This window comes from Acanthisitta chloris, unplaced genomic scaffold, assembly GCF_000695815.1.
Source record: "Acanthisitta chloris isolate BGI_N310 unplaced genomic scaffold, ASM69581v1 scaffold9353, whole genome shotgun sequence".
Classification (NCBI taxonomy): Eukaryota; Metazoa; Chordata; class Aves; order Passeriformes; family Acanthisittidae; genus Acanthisitta; species Acanthisitta chloris.
Window position 1 is genome coordinate 15306 of NW_008666545.1, and position 14477 is coordinate 29782.

Below are 14477 nucleotides of genomic sequence, written 5' to 3' on the forward strand. Positions count from 1 at the left end.
TATAGCATTTAGTTTTGCTGTCCAGAAATAGAAAATGGGCTATATTTAGTTTTACAAATTTATCAACTAGTGGTATCTCAGTTTCTTCTATATCAAAGAATAAATAGATTTGATCAATCATTATGACTGATCTAATCAAATCATACAGCTTTGGTATTGTTCATTATCTACACCAGACTCAAGTGTCCATGCTCCTGTGATAAAATTAGCGTCTCTGATACTCTCCTGTGGCCACAAGTAGAGAAAGGCAGTAGGTAGCAAAAGCGGAACCGCTAAGCATGCCCACATAAGAATGTCACACTTAGGTAACAGAGTGTCCCTCAGGTCAGCCTGCGATAAGAGCAAAGTCAAACAAGGCTGAATCCTTGATGTTTTGTGTTTTAAGTATCTGAAAATTGTTCACGACCAGCCTCGACCTACAAGACCTCAAATGATCATATGAGCAAGGCAATAAATCGGTGGTAACTTGCCCTGCGGCCCATGTTGTAGTTGTGAGGTTGTGAAAGTTACATCTAGTGTTAGCCTGTCCACATAGATCTGCCTACTTGTTCAGGCTTCTCAGACGGGAAAATTTTATATTTGCTTTTACCGAAGGGGAACTATGGTGGCTGAATGGGCATGGCTGAAAGGTTCTGCATCGTATCAGTGCGGTCCAGTGGAGATGCATGGGAATACCACAGCATCAGGAGAGCTGGGGAACCACTTGCTTTCCAAAACTCCACACCTGAGCAAGATTTTGGCAAAGCCAACAGTTTGTAGCCCTGCAGTATTTGCCAAACATCCAGGATGTGGCCTCCTGTTCTGGGACAGACTGATTCACCTTCCTGACAGAGACCAGAAATGGAATGTAGTGGGCATAACAGAAAACCGTTTCTGTAGGAAAAGACACTCCAAAAATTATGATATCAAGAGGAATGGACAGCAGCTTTCTCAATGTCTACATACTTCAACTTGGACTAGCACAATTTTGCAGCCAGGCCGTACAAAAGCAAACTTTCAAGTCATGTCAAGTGCCCAGGAATACCAAAAAGAAGAAAAAAAGTGTAAAGGTAACTGGCATTATCATGCAGAGCACAGCAAATGCTGCATTTTTTAAAAAAAAGCAACAAAACAAACCAAACCAGGTGGTTATGTCTTTTCTTGGGGCCAGGGGTTTGGCCATTGGTAAAAGCATTATTATGTGTGGGGTGTTGTCTTGTTACCAACTTTTCATTTTCATTTTTCTTTTTTGCATCAGGGATAATTGTGATTTTTAGTATTCTTTTTTATTTAATTTAACAGCTTTCTGAAGAGCCCTGATGACAATGTGAGGAGTACTTAGTGGGGTTTTCTGTGTGATGCCTAATACAAAATAATATATCTCTTTTTAGCCCTTTAGAAAAGTATTCATCTTTCTCTTTATGGTCTTGATAAGATGATCAAAAATCTTTTCTGTACCTGGCCTCTTTTAATAAAGCATATCTTCGATACCTTTAAAATACAAAGACAAAAGAAAGCATTCTTTTACTACTTTCAGGATGTTCATCTCTCACCTGTGACTGTGTTGTTTGCCTTCTCTCTTATTATTAACCGTCCCAAAGCCTCAGTAAGTGCATGTGCAGAATGCAAATAAATGGAACTTCTTGTTAGGAATATTCTTTGTCTCACTAGTCAGGAGAATGAGCCATTTTCTTTCATGTAGGTTTGGTTTGTTCACATCAGCACGGCATTGAAGGAATTCCTTTTAAGAATAATAGCTGCTTAGGTATTAGCACAAATTTAGTGCTTGAGTTATTTTTGTTCCTTTTTAAACTTGGGCAAATATTTCTTCATTGTTCTTTGCCTAAAAAATAATTACTGCATATTGGGAGGGAGGGATTACAAGTTGTTTTCTTTTACTTAAGTCTTGCGTCACTCCAGGAAGAAAGATTACAGTGTCAGGCAGGATATCACCTCATGAAAAAGTTAAACTGGTCTAAGTACCTGATTTCTTTAGATTTAGTTGTGCTTTACCTCAGAATGCCTCTTTGCTAACAGATGTCAGGTGTTGATCGCTTTAACGTCTTACTAAGGGCTGTCAGGAGGCTGCCAAACCCAGACAGTCCCATCCAGGAGTCTGTTAATTATGTTGTGTCAAGCTAAATTAGCTAGCTTTCTGCTTGGTTTTATTTTTGAACAAATGGAACTTTTTACCTTGAAGTTTTCATGTGGAGTTGGGGTAGGGAATGACTCAGAAAAGGTACACGTTTTAAGTATTGGCGGTTACTTTCTCAAGAGATAAGCTGTGTAATTAACTGATGTCTGCTCACAGGGTCTTCCAATTATGATACATGGGGAGGCTTAACAAATTGGGTTGTCTGGGTCACAGGTCTATAATTACTCTTAGTAATATTTGCTCAGAGACCATCTTAAAAGTTGTCAGACCCATTCAAGAGTTTTGTTCGCCCATTTGTTGGCAGAGCTCTCAAGGAGCAAACACTTTCTGACAAGAGCGTGTGCTACCCACACGTGTCATGAACAGTGTGAGGGATCAGTGCGAGAAAAAGCAAGCACGAACCCTGGAGGAGTCCTGATCAGGAAAGAGCAAGCTCCATTCTCTTTAAACTAAATTTATTCAAAATTTTGAAAATATTTTCAGGGGTAACTGGATTCATAGTGATCCTGAACATTTAAGTATAAACTATGACATTCTTTGTTATCCAAACAGACTAATGAGTCTGAAGTGTTTCAATAAAAGGCACATCGCTCTGGCATTTTATGAGTCACATACAAATTTAGTGACATGTCATAACCAAGGTACAGGTGGGTTTTGTAAGAGAAAGGAGTAACTCAATACATGTAGAGAAAAGAGGTGTGCTGCTGTCTAAGTAAGATTTTCCTCAGGTTTATACCAGGGTCAGCTTGTTTGAAACTCGCTCTATCTGTTGCAAACCCAAAGAAATAATTTTAGGCCAGAAAGATAAAGCTCTTTTTCCTTCAACTATATCACTTGCTCTAATTAATATAGCATAGAAAAAATGTGCCTGTGTTTAATGTCTTCGATTCCACTGAGACATACTCCAGGAGCTGTCAACTGCTGCTGTAACTTTACAGCACTGGAATTCCATAATTCTGTCTACTTTATGATTTAGTCAAAGTAGAGTTTTCAAAATAAGATAAACACTATATAGAGTTAATTTTCTGTTCTTGTAAATACTTGTTATTATTTTTGGATTCTGATGTTTGAGACTTTCTTAGTTTAATCTCTTAACAGTAGGTTTGCATGGTTTGAGGGACCATTTTGAGTCTTTGATCATAGTATGTGAAGTGAATGAATAAGGTAGTGCAAATACATACATTAAAGAGAGGTGGTAGGCATGAAGATAGCTGCATTTGACAAATTATGTGTGTTGCTAAAGCCACATTAGTACTTCTGCTCAAAAGCTGTTAAGAGTTTTCAGTATATTTTCTTTATGATATAAAAAGATCTGTCTGGGATGAGGCCCATGTCATGAAAGCACAGATTTGTGTTCTCTGTGAAAAGCAGTGATCTAATATTTTTTTGCCATAACCTTCATCAGAGGTGTCTGAGAGAATGCAGGCAACAAGAAAAATCTATAAATAGGAAATATAACAGTTGTTTTTGAACGTGTAAAATTTTTATTACAAAACTAGGAGCTGATAATACAAGCATACAAAACTGTGAAGAGTTCAGAAAGGTATGTTTAATCCTTGCAACTACATGTTCAAACGTGTAAAATTTTTTTACCAAATGCTGGACTACTATTCATCTCTGTGCATAAAGTGTGAACACAACCAGCATAAGATCCTTCCATTTGGTGCTTCAGAAAAGGCACTTTGCCCTGACTAATTTGAATGTTTTGCAATACATCCCACATACTGACACTGCTGAATCCTTTAGAAGTGGCACGTCGGGGCCCTAACTGCAGCATTGTGAGGGCCTGGACTCTAGACCAGGGGCACACAGTTTGGAAAAAATCAGGAGAATAGACTCTTGCAGGTCATATGCCACCTGCACATTGTGCAGGTAGCTGAGGTACACAGCAGAGCGGATTACATAAAGTGACACTTTTTTTTCTATGTCGAGGTCCTGAGTTGTTTGGGCTGTAGCATCCAGAGGATTGTCCACAGGGTTGTTGTCTTTCCTTGGCATTTCTGTGGGTTCATTTTGGTGTGCTTTGTCACTGTGTTAAGTCACAAAAGAAGTGCAGCTTAGTGGGACTTTTCATTGTTTGTAATTAAAAGTTTTAGTCATAATTTGTGAAACAGGAATTGATGAAGAGCTGAATGGTCTAGTGTGAGGCAGTCTCTTCTGCAGACACCTCCTTTCAGGCATTCTCGGCCTGATTTCTGCCCACCCAGTGTAACATCACTGACTGCACTACACTTACTTCTGATTTACACCAGGGTGAGTATATAAAAACCTTTGGGGCTTTCAAGGCCCATGTTTGATAAATAGTTTCTGCCTTTATTAATACAGTGAACTGACGACACCACCGACTGTGAGAGATTCAAGCTTTGGATCCTCTGCTGTCACAGTATCAAAGTTTCTGTTTTACCACTGTCCTGTTTGCTTGAATTGAAGGTTTTATTCTGATAGTGACTAGTTTCCATGTGTTCACATAATCAGACACTTGTGAAGTAATAAAATTCCAAGTGTGATACTACATCGCTGAAGGCAATGAAAGCTCAACATGACATGATGTAAAGACTCTAATATTTGAATCAGAATACAGGACAAAGTAAAGCTTTTAATATTATTTTCTATTCTGCTTTCAGACTTTTGATAAAGACCCCGTCTGACCGTCTTTTACCAGATGGTTTAATTCAAAGGGGTATGTGAAAAGGACCCGCAGGATTGGACCCTGAGACTAAAAATCAAAGTATTTTAGGAATATTTTGGTTTTAATAAGGATGTTAAGTCTTTGCACTGTTCTTTGAACTGATTTGTTTCCAAGGGAACAACAATCTCCAGTGCTATAAACCTCTTTAATGTTAGCACATTACAGGTAAGGAACCCCCATTCCCTGGCAGTGTTTATCATTCTTTTTTCTTTCCCTCGGAAAAGGCTTTCATCCATTTTTCTTTTTCTCCTCATCCTTCACAGTTACATGTAATTTAATTTCCTTGCAGCATTACAGTAACTCTTGACAAAAATAGTACGTATGACACATTTCTAACCATTATTTACATAGCAATAGAAAATAAGAAATGTTTGAGAGATTTATTTGGGAACAGAAAGTAAGTCACAGGCTGTGCCATGTTGAAGTACCATATCCTCAGGTGCCATCCTGACTGGGACAGCTCTGACTACACGGGATCTCAGTTCTGGTTAGTTTTTCAGTAGCAAACCGAAATCAAACCAGAAGGAAAAAAACAAGAGATGGGAAAATTCATAGGAATTTTGACTTACCTAGCAAAACAAATCCACATGGGGAAAAATTCCCACTAAGAATTTAAAGCCTAGTTCCTGAAAACTTTTTCTGGGTGGTGTTAAAATATCTAGGTATTCTACTCTGCTAACCTGTATAGCACAGTCTTACCTCTGTGTGAGCTCTCACATAAATTCATGTTGGTTGTACAGGAGATCGTTTTCTGGTAAATGAACAACCCACGTACTGCACTCAGGGAATGTTTTCTCTCTGAGGAGTGTGGGGAAGTAAGCTTGGCAAACTCTGTGTTGCATTTGTATGCACTGCAGTATTACCAACCAATCACCTAAATGGGTATGGCTTGGGGGTTTCTGTGTAAACAACTATTGCAGAAGTTCTTACGAAACACAGTCATCTTTTGTGAAGTGCTGAACATCCATTCTTGAAAACTTGGATCTTGCTTGAGACATGCCTTTCATCACAAAGTCAGTGTTTGTAAAATCTAGATGACGGGGCTGTGCTAAAATGAAAACTAACTTTTATTGTATGCTATTTCACAATGCTGTTTGATGAGTTATATAATGGTAAACAACTGAAGGTTCATTTGGGCTTTCCTTCTGGGTTGTCAGGAACTGCTAGTACTCTTAGTGAAGTAAGATGTTTAAACTATCAAGAGTTTCAGCAGAATAAGTTCATTTTGGAAGCAACTTCACTGGGTTCAGTAGGATTGGTCTTGATAAGAGTTCATTTCGACTTAACAAATAGATTTCCATTATTTTCTGAGCAAGTTAATTAGTGTGTATTAAAGAAGCTTCTTCTATAGTTAGAGTTAGAGTTAGAGGGGGGAAAAATAATCCAAGCATGAATTTTAACTTCTCTGATTCTCATAAGAACTTGTCCTGAATTTGGTACTAATTAGGCACTAGTTGGTAATGCTTCTTATTTAGATAGGTTAGTTAAGGTTGCGTGTTGGAAGGGAGAACATTTCTCTGTCGGCTCTTTGCAATACGTGCATGTCTTCTTACCTATTGCATGGAATTTTTGAGGACCATTTGGATGTATGTTTGTCGAGATTGTTAGATGTACACTTAAGATCCTAGAAGCAAAAGGGCAAAAAGATCCTAGAAGCAAAATGGAAATTTAGGCAATCCTACGGATAGTTTAAAATGAGTGAAATAAGAAAACCAAAATCTCATTTTCAAATCAGTAATAATTCTGCTTCTTAATAATAAGAACAGATATTAAAGAGAGATACTGTCTTGTTACTGAATTCACAAATTCTACTGTATTTTAGCTGTGCTTTAAAGAAAAAGCATTTTACCTAGTAAAAATCCCAAGTAGCAGCTAATATATAAGTTAAAAAAGAAAATATTTTCTTTTAGATCAAAAAATAATGACTGATTAAAGAAGGTATGCTAACCATATTAAGGTTCGGGGTGCATTAAGCAATTAAAAGATCATACAATTTTTGTTGTAGTGGCATTGACATGTTCATAGTTTATAGATGAGCCAAACTGAGCAAAAAGACCTTCCTCTACTGGGTCTGTTGTCAAAAAAGAAATGCCTCTAAGAGTACTTCATTACTGAAACAGAAAAGATAACAAAGCAGAATAGCAAAGCAATTAGCTTATTGATAATGTTTAAGTAGTGTTCTTTTTGCTGATTATATTATTTTGAAGTTTCCCACCTGTTGAACTCAATAGAAATTACCTCTTGAAATCACTGAAGTTTAGAAAAGCTGCTTTCCCGTAAATGCATTACCAGGCAGTGGGGAGGATTGTGTATGTGTGGAAGGCTGGGGAGATTCATGCATGTAATTCTGTAAAACAAAATCAATAAAGCTGATGACAGATTAAGTTGCTAAATTTTGTAAAACTAGACTACTGTTCGGGTCATCAGCACAGCACTATTGGATTTTCTATGGTTTAATGCTGAAAAACAGGATTATTGATTTTAGGATTTTCAGCGTATCCCCTCTGGGAGTTCTTAAGCAGTCTTTATAATTCTTCACACTTAAGTTGACAACTACAGTGACATAACTGTGTCCTTGCCTTAGTAATCATTTTCTAATCATATTGGAAAAGGCTGGAAATGGTTTATAAAATGATTATTCCAGACAAACAGGGGAACAGGAGGGTTGTCGGGATGTCGCTTCTTTGTCTGGTGGTCATTGCTACCTGCCTGCCATCTTCCCTTGGAATTAACTTACAGTCACAGATTAAGACCTTTGACTGTCATAAATCTGCTTCCCAATATGTTTGACTGGCAGGGGAGTTCACAAGCCGTCCCAATATAAATAGGATTTTAGCACATCAGGTGCTGCTCCGAAGTAAAACGGGCTGTTTTGCAGTCGACTTTGTTGGTGTATATTCATTGCTCCTCTCCCGACCCATGTGTATGCATGCCTGCGTGTGTATGCATGTGTGTGTGTACGTAAAGTAGAAGCTAAGATAGGCTAACAAAATGAACTACTGTATGCAAGAAATATATGAAGTGCACCCAGCTGCTGGTAGCAATTGCTTCATGCAGTCCAGTGATTATTGCACATATATCGAAGATAATCAGGGTTACAGCAGTTGTGATGCTCAGGTCCTGCACAGTAATAACATATATATGGAACAGGCCTGGGCGGTGAATCAGCCTTATACCTGTAGTTACCCTGGAAACGTGTTTAAAAGCGAGTACTCTGACATGGACATGGCCCTGAATCAGTACAACCAACCTGAATATTTCACAGAAGAAAAACCTACTTTTTCTCAAGTGCAGTCGCCATCGTACTCTCAGAAGAAAGGTAGGGGCATTTTATTTAAATAACAAAAAAAAATAATCTCTGTTTTTGTTTTTGTTTTGCTTTAAACTTACAGTTGCATCTGTTGGCTCAGATGCATCTTTGAATGTGAAGGCTGCCTGTTCAAAATTGAAAGCAGCAGTAACATAGGTTGCTAGGTGATTGTAAGGTTTTCGGTGAGCGATGAGGATTTCCAGCACTTTTTCTTAATCTTAATAAGAGACATTTGCAAATAGATTGCTTGTTTTCTGCTTTCTGGGTATATTAAGTTTGTTTGCTATTCACCAGTGAGCTAGATAAGAAAGTTTCTCTGCTGAAATGTAATCATTATATATTCTGTGTCTTAAAGCTGTGTTTCTGGTTACAGGCAAACTGTGTAAGTCCTCATTTTCAGTAAATGTGAACTCTGTTTACTCAGCAACTGAGGCAAAAGATTTTGAAAATAGAACTGTAAATATGTGTGGGAAAATGATTACATTTAAGTTACTGTCTTCTAAGAGAAAAAAACTGTAGTTTCTGATTATGCAGAGCAAAAAAGACCGAAAATTCAATAATTTATCTATGCAGGAAATACTACTTTGCATCCAAAAAGTTGATCTAATCAGTGTGTTTGCGAGGGACAGTCAGAGTGCAGTGCCTGCTCCCTCACGGTTAAATCATTGCCTGTTTTTAGAATTTCTTTTGCTTTCAAGTAAGCAGAGGAGATTTTTAAAAGAGCCCAAAATGCCAGAAAACACTTGGAAATGTTTTCAGTGCTATTTGTGTTCTGAGCTCAGACAACCAAACTGACACATACAGAATATACGTTCTCTGTGTTTCTTTACAATTGCATTATTAAAGAATAACAATAGTCTGTTGTACCAGTAAAATGTTCTTTTTCTGTTCAGACTAGGTTTTCTCTATATAGTTATCCAAAACCCACATGACTCTGATATAACTAGATAGATAGAGAAAACACCATTTACTACTTTTAAAGTAGCCTTGTAATGAAAAGTCGACTGTTCACTTTTATTAACTACATGGAAAACAGAAGTAGTTTCCTTTGGGCAGGCAATATTCATTCGTACTTGGTGCAATGAATCTGTGTGCTCGGTGGAAAAATGTCTTAATTTTATACTTCAAACAGCATTGCATTTCACAATAAAGGAAATGTTTCCTAAAATCCTGTTCTAGGAAGCTGTAACAACATGATCAAATTGTAGATTAAAGCATGGTTTTGTGTTGTGCAACATTTTAAATGCTTTTTTATCTGCTCTTGGGTTTTAACTAATGAATTTGTAGTCCTTTGTAGACTTTTCCCATGTCTTATTTTTGGTTAAAAGAAAAGTTTATCTCGGGGTTAACTTAGAAAAAATAAAGACTTGCTATTGGCGAAGTCAGTGAAGGAATATCTTTTGCATAATTTTAAAGGTTATAAATAATAATTGATATACCTAAATCAGAGCTTTATGTTATTTCGGTACTCAGACATCTGCTCTGTTTAAAGTTTTTGTACATGTTTGTGCAGAGTTGTTTTTAAAAACTGCTTGTCTGCCCTTGTTTTCTAGCACCTCAGTTTCACTAAGAAATGGCGGTGAATTTTGGTGGAAGCCGACTCTCAGGCAGGCTTTTAATTGATCATTCACAGAGTCTGGGATTCTTTAGAGCCTTATTACTGTGGTAATCAATAAAAAGTTGCCTCCCTTCTGTCAAACCTTTGCAAACGCTGGGTTTGTTAAGCAGGAGAGATCTAAACTGTGTGGAATATGTGCATCTTCTCTTTTTTTTTTTTTAATTTCCATCTTTTAACCAAGCTATCATAAAACTAACGAATCTTTTAATCCTGTCCTAAGAACAGAAGGCTTTTCACAGGGCATGTGTGTCTGTATTGATCCAGAATTGATTGGGGGGGCGAGGGAGTTTGTTAGAGAAGCCTTGGTAATAGGCCATTAAAGCAAAATTAAGTCCCTAAGCAGGTGTTCATGAAGAGTCTTGATTGTTGCAGTTGGTAGTTCTGTTTGTCCCCTGAAATTTGTCATAATCTCAATAATATGCTGTTCAAATCAGATTGTACTTTACAGTAGTACATGGACTCTTTTCCTATCAAAACTTTTCCTAGTTACTAAATGGTTAAAGACTTGTTTTCCCTCTGGGAAGAAAAAAATCAACGTTTTATATGCTGAAAAGATTATAATTTATGAAGGGCTATTTAATTACTTCTCTGTCTTTATGTCACTTTAAAAGAATTCAGAAAATAACTTCAAAAAAACAAGAACCAAAGACCCCGACAATGTGTCACTAAAGGAAAAAATTTAAGTACTTAAAAAGTATAGCCAGTTACTCTAAAATATAAGAAAGCTACTTCAGTTATTACAGTACATTAAAAACTGTTATTTTCTGCCTATATGTCAGAAGTTCTGATGAGAGAATTGACTTTTAAGGTAAGAATTGTGGTCCAGAAAATCAAGAGGTAGCGGTGTGGGTTTAGCTTTGCATCTGCTTGTTGCTCTGTTATCTTTTGTGCTCTGGTGTACTCTGTTAAAAGGTGGCAGCACAATGTTTGTGCAAGAGCTTACTGTTTTATTAAGGAAGCCCTTTTGGACCTGATCCTACCCGAGGAAACAGGCAGCCAGATATACTTTGTTTTCTGCATAATGCTGTGAAATCTGATAAGCAGAACAGGGATCATCATTGTGAGAACAAGGTGCTATTCTCAGTTTTGTCCCAGAGAGCTTAAACTGGAATATTTTTCTCCTCTTAGAGTGCTGCCAGCTGTGGTGAGCTTGCAGCGCTGCACGCTGAATGGGTGATGCCCTGGGGGAGCCTGTGCTACCCTACCCTTGTGCAGAGGCTGAGCAGATAGGCAAAAATGTCCCTGAACCTCACACCAGCTGTATCATGAGGAAGAGTACCCAGTGACAGGGTGGAGGTAATGCAGTTAGAAAAGTATAAAAGAAAAATGTACACGGATCCAGAAACCTCAGTCTCCCCACATTTGGTGTGTTCACAATGTTTTGGCCGTTGGACAACGTGGGCAAAGTTAAAACCAGGATGGGAGTTGGCTTTCACTTTGCTCTGCACAGTTGTTTCCCAGACAAAGTTAACGAAAGATGCCCACAGGTGTCTAGAAGTCAGGCTTTAACTTCAGGTTCTGTGGGGGTGGACCAGCAGTAAGCAGAGGCTGTGCTCCAAACCGAGTGGTTTGCAGGTGGGAATTCTTGAGTCGGGCTGTAGCAGTGTTGGCTCCTCAGCCCTGCCTCGCACTTTGCTTCCCAGATACCAGGTGAGGTTAATGCCATCTCTTGGAAGGCTCTCGGTATGGTGGGAGAACGGGGCTTTGAAAGTTATGATTGTTGTTATTATTGTAATTGTAATTGTCGGAATTATTTCCCTTTGTGTTTTCTCAGGCAATTTGCATGCAGCTGAGAATACACACTGTATGAGTGCTAGAGTGTGCAACTGAATTAGTCCAAACTGAGTTCTCAGCGGTGTGAAATCATTAGGGTACTTTCTGAATATCTAAGAAAACGCAGCATGGAGGTTATGTCAAAATGTCTTCTCATCAGTGCAGGGAGTATATGTGCATACAATCAATTTACAGAAACACTGAGGGTTTGTCATCTTGGCCTTTGCAGCAGAGCAGTTCCTAGTATGTTAACAATTATTTGAGGCTTTAAAATATTAATTTAGCTCTTGACCAGCCATCTAAGGAGACAGCACTGATAGGAAAAATTGCATAATTCAGCAAATCCTTATGCATTTGGAATTACATGTTTCTTTTGTTATAAAAAGCCAATGGAAATATGTGTTGTCATCTCCTTTCCACAACCAGATGAAGGATGGGAAAGTGAACTAAGTCATACTTTGCTTTGTTCAGTGAGGCTTAGGTTTCTAAATAAATAACTTTCTTGCAACACAAAGCTGTTGTCTCTAAAAACATTTAAATTCGGGGGAGGAGGGGGGAATGGCATGGTCTGACTCTTACAGTGGTGTATTTTCTGCCTGTAGTGGCTGCAAGTACAGTACTGATTGAAGCAGTTTGAGTGATAACACAGTTTGGGCTAAAATGTTTTCAGCAGATCTGTGCAAAAACCACTGTTGTTGGTAAGGTTTCTGACTCAGCCTAAAGAGCAGAGTTACTACATTGAAAAGTCATTGAGGGAAAAGGGACTATAAAAATGTTTCAGATTCGGTCTTTGAAGAATCTCTTGCCAAATTTTAGCAATTCCATAAATCAAAGAATGTCAACATCAGATGAAAATTGAGGACGAGCAAGCCAGTTAGCTAACATGAAATGTGTGAATCTGTTCAACAACATTCTTGGTGCTTCCAAGCTCAATGGAGAAATAAGCCATTTTTCTCAGTGGGAGTAGTTTAAAGAAAGTGGGAAACAAGGATCAGTGTATCAGCCCAGCCTTTCAGATCAATATTGATAATAGCAGAAACAAGAACAGAGTATACTTTTTATCTCTTGGCTTTTCGCTTTTGCCAACAAACACTCTATTTAAGCTCTTTCTACACAAGCATGTCAAGGTTGATATCTGGATGGTCCTTGTAATTTTATATAATTTGCAGAGTTCAGGGTGCCTATGGAAGAAGTAAAACAGCAGTATGAATTTTCTTTTCAGTTCAAATACAGTTAGGGATTCTCAAGGTAGTAATTAATTTCATCTTTTTCATTTTTATACTGCAGCGTCTAGTAAGTGAATACCAGCTTACTGATAAGTCCTAAACTCTTAATTTTAGTGAGTGGTCTCTAGTCATGCAAACCATACCAGATGGGGGAAAGAAAGATTTCAGGGAACATGTTTAATACATGACTCTGCCAGGGTACAGTGAAAATTAAAATACTGAGTAATGGCCTTAAAACACAAGTGTCCTTGTGCAATAGCAAAAAATGGCATTTTCTGCCTGCAAGGTATAAGTCTCTGGTGGATCAGGAACAAGCTAATAAGGAACATCTGGTATACAGGCATAATTTGTTTGCGTCAGTGTTACTCATATCCCGGTTTGGTAGGCAAATATGGTTTGGTTCTAGAATTTTTTGAAGGTTTGGATTAATTCCCTAATCAGATCACATTATCTGTACAGACAGAGATCAGAAGATATAAAGTATGTGCAATGATACTTTAGCAAAACTGAAATTGGTTCTTTTCTCAAAACATGTTTGGTTTTTTTAATGTATACCAGGCACCAAAAAAAAACCCAAACCAACCCACTATATTTTTGTAGGGATTGTTTTAATGTAAATGTTTTTTCTTTGCCTTGCTGCAGGGAGAAATAGCCACTGAGTGTCTCGTTTATGTCTCTCCAGTCTGTTACACTGTGCAGGGTCACATATACTGCTTTAAGGTATTGTTTCTGCAAATGGTAATTCAAGAATGTAGGCATACAGTATTAATGAAGGAGTACCTCAGATGACTGCATAGGTTAGCAGATCTCCTTCTGTGCTTATGGCTGCTTGGGGCAAACTTGTTGTGCATTTTCCTATCGAAGACAGTTGTTTCTTGCCATACCTCTACAAAGCTACAGTTGCAGTTTAAAAGATTTTGTAAAACACTGTCAAGATTGGCTATAATGGATTATATGACATATTCTTCAACATAGGGGCAACTGGTCCTGCTGAGTACTTAGTCTTGCCAAGACAGTAAGATTAGGCAGGCTGGCAGGTGGGAGTCTGGGGAAAAAAAGAGTTACTTTAGGCTACAGGGGAAACACCACACATGGCAGATCAAGGTCATTCATTGTTATTCTCCACTCAAAGTAAAGATCCAAGGTGGGCATTGGGATAAACAATGTCAAGTCATACTTGACAGATAGTTAACTTTGAGGATCATACAGCATGCACCAGATGATAGTCCATGAGGATGCTGGAATACAGCAGACCGAGACTTGAAAGGAACAATATTGGTTGTTATTGTAGAGTTCAGTGAGGTTGGTGTTGCTTTTGAACAGTTCCTCTTAGCTCTTTATTTAGTGGGTTTTAACCAAGAATTAAAGGATGAAATGTGACCCCCAGAAATAGAACCTATCCAATGTTCCCATATGAGCTTTGTTATCAGACACTCTTCTTTCATAAGAGAGCGCCTGGATTACTTCGTCCAGACAGCATCTGCTTTTCCACATAGGAGTTTTTATTTTTGATTCAGAGTTATTACACGCACTTGAAGCAGTAGTTCATGCTGATGTGAGAGACAAGCTCCCATTAGTGGTGCAAGGAGTTTGACAGGTCTGTTGCTCTGCTTGTTCTTCAAACCATCTAACAGTCAACTCTGCTGCCATCCATGGCTTCCCCAAGAATCTTCATTGTGCTATTAATTTCTTCCATGCTGGTACCATGTTTAGAAAAGCACTGTTGA

At 38.1% G+C, this 14477-nt stretch overlaps 1 protein-coding gene across 2 annotated transcripts in view; it reads left to right on the forward strand.

Annotated features, from left to right (window-relative positions):
* The window catches only part of LOC103799814 (thyroid hormone receptor beta), a 48228-nt gene that overhangs the window by 12425 nt on the left and 21326 nt on the right, over nt 1–14477 (forward strand). The window contains exon 1 of one of the 2 annotated variants that reach the window (XM_009072164.1): nt 7796–8142. The exons of the other annotated variant lie outside the window; for it this stretch is intronic. Coding sequence (XP_009070412.1) covers nt 7815–8142 — 328 coding nt within the window. The 5' untranslated portion in view covers nt 7796–7814. Of the gene's footprint in view, nt 1–7795; nt 8143–14477 lie in introns of those variants that run through there. 2 annotated transcript variants of the gene reach the window in all.